Genomic DNA, 8,575 nt, shown 5'->3' on the forward strand with positions numbered 1-8,575 from the left:
TGGGAGAGAAAGGACCTGTGCTCCTGGAGTTTTGAGGTCACAGTACAGTCATTATGGTGGATTTGTCCAAGATGGCTTTAGTTTGGTTCACACAATATGGTTCATCTAACATAAATGAATTGCAACTTCCTTAATCAATTTCCAATTGGTTGCAGTTGTTTCTAATTTTTTGCCAATATAAACAGTGTTTCTTTTTTTTTCTTTAAAGATTTTATTTATTTACTTGACAGTCAGAGATCACAAGTAGGCAGAGAGGCAGAGAGAGAGGAGGAAGCAGGCTCCCTGCTGAGCAGAGAGCCCCAGGCGGGGCTCGATCCCAGGACCTGGGATCATGACCTGAGCGAAAGCAGAGGCTTTAACCCACTGAGCCACCCAGGTGCCCCTCTTTTTTTTTTTTTTAATAAGCTTTTTTTTTTTTAAAGATTTTATTTATTTATTTGACAGACAGAGATTACAAGTAGACAGAGAGACAGGCAGAGAGAGAGAGGAGGAAGCAGGCTCCCTGCTGAGCAGAGAGCCCGATGCGGGACTTGATTCCAGGACCTTGGGATCATGACCTGAGCCGAAGGCAGCAGCTTTAACCCACTGAGCCACCCAGGAGCCCATAAACAGTGTTTCTATTAATAACTTTGTATATGTTTCGATGTGTCCTTGTACTAATAAGCCTTAGGATGAAAATAGAGAATTCCCAGGTTAAAGAGTATGGATGTTTAAAATTTTGCTAAAATAAACTGCCAACTTGTCTTCCATTAAGGTTATACCAATGTATACTCCAAGAACCTGAGAGTTCTTGTTTTCTGGAGCCTTCTACAGTGTAGTATACATTTTTTCCTTATGCCATATTGAAGCACAGACATTTTTATGATTTGCCCAGAATGAGATCTAGAGGCAGAGCTGGGAGTTGGCTCAAACATTTCAGATTAATATCATTCTTTTCATCATTTCATTTAGGGTTTCACACATTTTCTACACCTGTTTTTTGAGTTACATCAAAGTTTACCTCAAGCTAACATCTTCCAGGTGGGCTTCCCAGATAAACAGACCTACACTCACCTTTCATTATCTTACATGTAGAAGCCTAATTTCTTTGGTTGTTCTCATTGGTTTCTAAGGGTTTCATGGGGTAATCCCAAATCCCAGCTTGTTGAAGGCTACTACTCTGTCAGGGTACCCACTGTGGAGGCCGAGAAAAACCAAGGCCATCCCACCTCAGGTTTAGCTTTAGCATAAGTACAGCCATCTTAGCTCTGGCAGCCATCTCAGACCCCTGTGCCCAAGAGCTGAACTTTCCCCTACTTTACTTTAGTTCTAAGGACCCCCACCCTGCTTTAGTAATAGGAAGCCCCACCCTGCTTTAGTTCCAGAGACCCCCCACCCTGCTTTAGTAACAGGAACCCATAAATAACCCTGCCTTAACTAAGCTCGGGGTCCAAGTTCCTTCTCCGCTGTGTTGGGTATACTTGGGCCCAAGCTTAAGCTTGTCAAATAAACCCTCGTGTGATTGCATCGGTGTTGGCTCCTTGGTGGTCTCTCGGATGCGAAAACTTGGGCATAACACCCATAGCCCGCTTCCTCAGCCCCAAAGTCCTGAGCACCTGGCCCAGTATCAACAATTATTTGTTTATTGTTTAATTAAGCCATTTTTAAATGTATCATTCTCTAATGGAAGAAGATGTAATAATATTTATTGGGCACCTATTACAATGTAAGTTATTGTGGGGTGCTAGGCAGTATGCAGGACGTCCTATAATTTATTCTTCATAGTAACCATGGAAGTAGGTAAGCCATCTTCAACAAGAGAAAAGAAAAAAAGTGAAGAGATTAAGGAACCTTCTCAAAGTAATGCAGAGTAAGAGGTGGGCAAAACTAGTATTCAAACCAGTCATCCCTGACTCCAATAGCAGTGCTCGCCCACATCGCAGGGGCTGCCTCCTGGGGCCAGGAGTAAGAGGCAGATGGGACAAGTGAGGCTCTTTGTCCTGGGTGCAAAATAAAAATGGAGTACCAACAAACTCGTAGTCAAGATAAATTGTGTTTTAAAGCAATAGTTTTAAAAAATCAAAATTAATACAAAACAATCCCTGATAAACAAAACATCACATTTTTAAATAAAAACAGTACCATTCTTCACTGATTTTCCTTCCCCCTCAGGCTCCAATATAGCTTCCCAAAGTACTGTTACTGCTTCTGTCTTTATTTAAAATAATAAGTGTGGTGCATGGCTGGCTCAGTCACTAGAGCATGTGACTCTTAATCTTGTGATTAAGTTCACAAGTCTGAGCCCTATATTGGGTGTACAGATTACTTAAAAATAAAATCTTAAAACAAACAAACACCATAGTTAAGTCATTGGATGAAAATGTTGTTGTAAAGGATTAAAACACTGATGTCCAGGCAAACTGAAACAGAGAGAGACTAAAGGACTTTGAAGGTTGAAAAGACTTTGCCTAGGGTCACCTGGCTGGCTCAGGCGGTAGAACATGTGACTCTTAACCTCAGGGTCCCAGATTCAAACCCCACATTGGGTGGGGAGCCTACTTCGATTTAATAATAATAAAGAAATTAAAAAAGAAAAGATTTTGCCTAGTAGAGATGAGTTCAGAAAAGCAAACTGGGAGAAGCACCTGGGTGGCTCAGCCAGTTAAGCATCCAGCTCTTAATTTCAATTTAGTCATGATCTCAGGGTCATGGGATTATTCCCACCCCAGGCTCAGTGCCAAGTCTGCTTGCCCCCTCCCTCTGTTCCTCCTTCCCCCCAGCTCCCTCATTCTCTCCCTCCCTCTCTCTCTCAAATAAATAAATAAATAAATAAATAAATAAATAAATAAGAAAGAAAAGAAGGGCACCTGGGTGGCTCCGTCTGTTAAGCATCTGACTTTGGGCTTGAGTCATGATCTCAGGGTTCTGGGATAAAGACTCAAATCAGCCTCCTTACTCAGGGAATCTGCTTCTCCCTCTCCCTTTGCACTTCCCATACTCATGCTCTCTCTCTCTCTCTCTCTCTCAAATAAATAAACGAAATCTTTAAAAATAAAGAAAAGCAAACTGGGTAGAGAGTACATGGGTGTAATTTCACTTTTCCCTGCTATCTCTGTGCTAAATAATTTGGGAAGTATAAGAGAATAAGATGGCTCAGCACTTTAGATAAATTCTCTGTCAGCGACAGATATCTTGCTACTTCTGATGCCCATGCTGATCCCAGCTCTGACAGTAAACTTGGGGGTGCCCTGTTATTTAAAAAAATATATATATATTTTTAAGTAATCTCTATACCCTGGGTGGGTCCCTAACTGAAGACCCTGAGATCAAGAGCCACACATTCCACTCTAACTGAGCCAGCCAGCTGCCCCTCCCCATCTTGCCGGCACCTGCAGGGCAGGGTGAGGGTGGGGGGGGGGGTGGGAGATTACTCAAATTCGCCCTGTCTATCCTCCTCATTATTTTAGACATTTTGATCCTGTCTTCTCCCACTGACAGATTTGTCCTTCTGGCCCAACCTTCCAAATCTTTCTAGATGCTCCAGATAAAGAAACCTTCTCTATATCCCCGGCTACTTCAGTTGTCTTTCTCTGGAGCTTTTCCAACTCTGTAACCTTTCTTGGGGTATAACATGTACTACTGTACACAGAGTAGTTGTTGATTCTCAAGTGCTATAAACACTATGCAAAATTATGTATAGGGTTCTGGAGTGCCAGTAGTGTGTGGTAGGGACCTCAGATTTAACCTAGTCTAACTCTCCTCACTGAACACATTGGAGCCATTGGGTCTTAGTCAAAGTCATTCCAGAAGCTGATGGCAGGATCTGTTGATTTCTCTTTCACTGAAAGCAGTTGGCCCCTATCAGTCAGTGTTCTGTTCTCGAGATGAAGTCCTGGGATGGTTCTTAAAGAGGAAAGGAGCAAGAGCAGTAGCAATCTGCACTGTGTCCTTGGGCCCAGAGTTTAGCTTTTCCTTCTTCTGCCGAGGTAAGTTCATTGGACTATCACAGGGCATACAAGAAGAATTGGCATTTGTCTTGTATGAAGAGGTAAAACTATCATTCTAGCTATGATTCTAGACAGTGGTGTTTCATTTCTAATACCCTTCTTTGATGACACTCAAATTTTGCCAAACTTTTTAGAGAAAGTGTATGTTGGTCCTTATCTTTTTTTTTTTTTTTTTTAAGATTTCGTTTATTTGGGGCGCCTGGGTGGCTCAGTGGGTTAAGCCTCTGCTTTCAACTCAGGTCATGATCCCAAGGTCCTGGGATCGAGCCCCACATAGGGCTCTCTGTTCAGCAGGGAGCCTGCTTCCTCCTCTCTCTGACTGCCTCTCTGCCTACTTGTAATCTCTGTCTGTCAAATAAATAAATAAAATCTTTAAAAAAAAAAAAGATTTCGTTTATTTATTTGACAGAGAGAGGGATCACAAGCAGGCAGAGAGGCAGGCAGAGAGAGAAGTGGGGGAAGCAGGCTCCCCACCAAGCAGAGAGCCCGACGCAGGGCTCGACTCGGAACTAGATCGCAGGACCCCGAGATCATAACCTGAGCTGAAGTCAGAGGCTTTAACTCACTGAGCCACCCAGGCGCCCCGTTGGTCCCTATCTTAAAAGAGTGGTCTCTAACTACTCTGGACTTCCTCTCCTTGGCCAATATGAATATTATCTAATAGTCAATGTTACTCAGAATGTGACCTCATAAACCTGGCCTGGAACTACGTGCAATCTAAATATTTTACCAATTGTATGAATACAAGAATGTACAGACTGGTAAGAGATAGTTAACATTACCAAGCAACTGGTCAAAGAGGAAAGAGTTCAGGAGATGTTTACTATCTGCAAGATTGTTGCATTTACCATTATTTAGAAGGGGAGGGTAGGAGAACAGATGGTCAGCAAAAAGGTAAAAGCCTTATATATCCCACTGGCTTAAATGTCTTCTGGGCTCAGGCCTGTAATAGAAACGAATAAAGTTTACTGGTAAGATTTGTAGGAATAGTGGAGAACTCTAGAAAACATGCCTAATCTAAAGGGGGCAGCCAGTAGTCAGTGTCAGCCAACTATTGCCATATGGGAAGGAAGGTCCAAATGTTTATAGATCGCATTTTTCAAAAGAATTCAGAAATCTGAATTTTATATGAAATTATTTAATTTTTTAAAAGATTTTATTTATTTATTTGATAGAAGACACAGCGAGAGAGGGAACACAAGCAGGGAGAGTGGGAGAGGGAGAAGCAGGCTTCCTGCTGAGCAGGGAGCCCGAATGCCAGGCTCAATCCCAGGACCCCGGGATCATGACCTGAACCGAAGGCAGATGCTTAACGACTGAGCCACCCAGGTGCCCCTGAAATTATTTAATTGTTAAATGTTGGCAACAAATCCAAATTGGGAGGGAAGACAAAGAGGAAAAATGAAAGAGAAACATGTGTAGGCCAAGCAGAGCAATAATACAACCCAGGGTTTGCCAGTTTGTCACTCTTGCTTTATGCAGACTTGTTGTCTTTTCCTAACACTTTGGGAGATGTTTAAACACTTACTTTAAGGTATATTCAGAACTTTATCATATGCAGCCAGAATTTCCATTCCCCTGCCAGTTCTTTAAATCTTTTCATAAAGCTTTTATTGAGCACCTAACATGTGCTAAGTTATCATTACATCTTATTTAAAATGAAATATGTTAATAATTAATTACATAAAACAGATATAACTTCCATAATGATCCAAATGACTCAGAAATACATACTTAATTTCAGCTATTTTTTTAAAAGTGATAAAAAAATTTAAAAATTTTTAAAAAATATATGATCAAACACAAAGAATTCTTTTTAGAAACCGACCAGAACACTACCATTCTTAAGAGGTCAATGGGAAAGTTTCAGAACACAAGGCATCCCTGTATTTAAAAATAGCACTTCTAAAAGAATCCAAGGGCAGCCAACCTGAAAATCTTCTAACTGGAGGTAATTTTGATATCTGAATGGCTTCTAACCCAATAGAGGTCATCTATGACACCAAGCAGTACCCAAGTTCATACTAATGCCAAAAGGTGGGGAGGGGGGGAAAGGTCGGAATCTTGTCATCTGACTGAGTGGGAAGTCACTAAACAATTCAGTCTGGCTCAGGTTACCAATTGCTGGTGATTACATTTTAATATAAGTGTGTTAAACAATATACATTGTATCCTGCTTCCCACATGAGACAACATAGCTTTCGTCACTTTTTCCCTCTTATTTTTTTTTCCAGCCTTCCTCTGTACTCGCCTCTCTCCCAGTCTACAGTTTTTGTACATTTAAGGTATGCCTACTTCTGTTTCCACCATTTCTTCTGCTCTTCATCAGGATCGGACTTTTCAAAAAGTTAAACGTCTTTGCTATCTCAGAGATTCTCCACACCCCTTACTCTCCCATCCCAAGGCCCATGCCCTCCCATCCCCCACCCCCACCCCCCAGCCCCCCACCCACGTTCTTCCCCAGGCTGGCAGCCTCAGCCATTCCAGAAATTGACAAAGAAGTTGCAAAGGGAGTGCCACTTCTCAGCACAGTAGGTCTCCGTGAGCTTCGCGTTCTCGTCCAACCCGTCCGGATCAGGCCGCGTCCCCAGGGGTCGCTCCTCTTCTGGGTCCGAGGTTGCCTTCCTCTTGCCCGCTTTGGTCTTCTCAGAGGGCTTCCCTCTGGGAGACTTGCTCTCGGGAAGTCGGGACCCTCCTGCGGGACCGGGAGCGGGCTCCCGGAGCCGCCCCCGGCTCCTTGCTGGGGGCTCGGGATCCCGGGGGAAGACTGCCGCAGTTGGGCGCACGGGTGAGGACCCGTGGGGCACCAGGCGCAGCTCGGCGCCGTGGCCCTTCTTGCCTGCGCACAGGCGAGCCTTGAGCGGAGCCGGGTCCTGGCACGGCCGCCTCTTCTTGCGCAGCCCGCCCAGCACCTGCTTCCAGTAGTGGGGGCCGCGGGCAACGTAGGCGGCGCAGCGCTCGGGCTCCCCGCGGTAGGCGCACTGCTGGAGCGCCCCGGCCGGGTCCCGGCAGCTCAGCGCCAGCTCGCTCCCCGCCGCGGGCCCTGGGACGCGCGGCAGGAGCTGCCAGCTGCACGCGTGCCGCTCGGGGCTGACGAAGCGGCCGGAAGAGCCGCCCGTGGGACCCGAGGCCAGCTCGGCCGCGCTGCCAGCCGTCCCCTTGGCTCTCCGGGCGGCCACGAGGAGGCAGCCACCCAGCAGCAGCAGCAGCAGCGGCCTCAGAGGACTCATGGTCTGTGCTCAGGTCGGGTCTTCGGGACGCCTGGGCGATTCAGTGGTGCCTGGGCCGGCAGAGCCACATCCCTCGGACCTGGGGACAGAGGCAGAGACTGCTGCTGCAAATGCGTCTTCCCACACCGTCTACCATTCCCACACGCTGGTGTCCAGTAGGCAGCAGCAGCCTGAGAAGAAACTCTCTGAGAAAATTGCTTACTGTCTAAATAACCGTTTAATATCTTTTTGAAACCCGGTGCAAAGACGAAAACAAAGCGAGGCCTGAAAATTGCCACCTTCACCCCCTCCCTTCTTCACCCTCCAATAAACTACAAAATCATTTCAGATTGTTTTTTGGAAACATGCATTTTTACTGCACTCTGAACTTACCGAGTTCTGGGAGAGGTGGTGGAGTCCTAGCAGGGTAGAGGGAATGACTACATGAGAGATTAGTCCGTTTTTGCCGGCTCCCAGTGAATGAACATGTAATGAATGGGACAGGAGGGGCCTCCCCCACTCTGCCCCTCCCAGACTTGTCTCCCACTGGGAGATTTCCCACCGCCACCACACGCAAAAACACACGCCCCAAATGTGTGAGAGAAGTGACACTGTGACATGAAATATAAATCTTGTATTTGGCTTCCTGTGTTTAAAAGAATCACGCAGATTTTAACAGGTCATTCTTTTCTTTCCAGTTAGGTATTTAATCATACAAACATGAAGTTAAACAGAAAGATCTAAGTTTTTAAGAGTTAAACAAAAAAATTCATATTAGAAACAAAACCACTGTCAATATTCTCAGCCAGGCACTACATTCTCTTCATATCATTCTGAGTTCTGTGTTCTCAGCCAGATGTTGATAGTCTTTCTTATCCTAATAATGTAATTTTAATCCTAATAACTGCTAACTACTAATAAAAATATACCCTCATTTATTAACATACTATAGTGTCCCTCAGTTCATCCAGGGGTGAGCATTTGGGTTTTGGATTATTTTTAGATATTATAAATCAATTATAAACTACTTGCAAAAATTAGAAGTTTAAAAAATAATTTATTTAGATTATAGTTACAAGGTAACATTATCAATTCAAGCGGTATAATCTTTAAGAGTTATTGTGTTCTTGCATCTTGAGAATCTTATATTTAAGCAAAGCATAAAATATTCCATCATCTTTTTAAAAAATGTTCTCAGTAACAATTTTTTTTTCATTTCAAGAGTTTTTATACTGCTTTACAATTGTTTTATACATGTGAGTAATTTCCTAATTACCCAAGATGTCAAGAAGTCTCGTTATATATTATTTCCCAATGTTTTCTTGCAGACTATTTTCTATGACTGAGCTCACTTTTAATATTGTATTTGAACAGTTACAA

The 8,575-nt window shown here is 43.9% G+C and overlaps 1 protein-coding gene across 1 annotated transcript; it reads right to left on the reverse strand.

Annotated features, from left to right (window-relative positions):
* Window positions 1-6,446: 6,446 nt before the first annotated feature.
* On the reverse strand, window positions 6,447-7,667 carry FGFBP3 (fibroblast growth factor binding protein 3). The gene is made up of 2 exons (XM_059395904.1): window positions 7,589-7,667; window positions 6,447-7,295 (listed from the first exon to the last, which is right to left on the reverse strand). Exon 2 carries the CDS (start codon window positions 7,214-7,216, stop codon window positions 6,461-6,463), a length of 756 nt encoding a protein of 251 aa, XP_059251887.1. The 5' UTR covers window positions 7,217-7,295; window positions 7,589-7,667; the 3' UTR covers window positions 6,447-6,460.
* Between the last annotated feature and the right edge of the window lie 908 nt (window positions 7,668-8,575).

Source organism: Mustela nigripes, chromosome 4, assembly GCF_022355385.1.
Source record: "Mustela nigripes isolate SB6536 chromosome 4, MUSNIG.SB6536, whole genome shotgun sequence".
NCBI lineage: Eukaryota > Metazoa > Chordata > Mammalia > Carnivora > Mustelidae > Mustela > Mustela nigripes.

Excerpts from the sequence above, each read along its gene's own strand:
- FGFBP3 (XM_059395904.1), bottom strand. The coding sequence starts at position 7,216 with ATGAGTCCTCTGAGGCCGCTGCTGCTGCTGCTGCTGGGTGGCTGCCTC.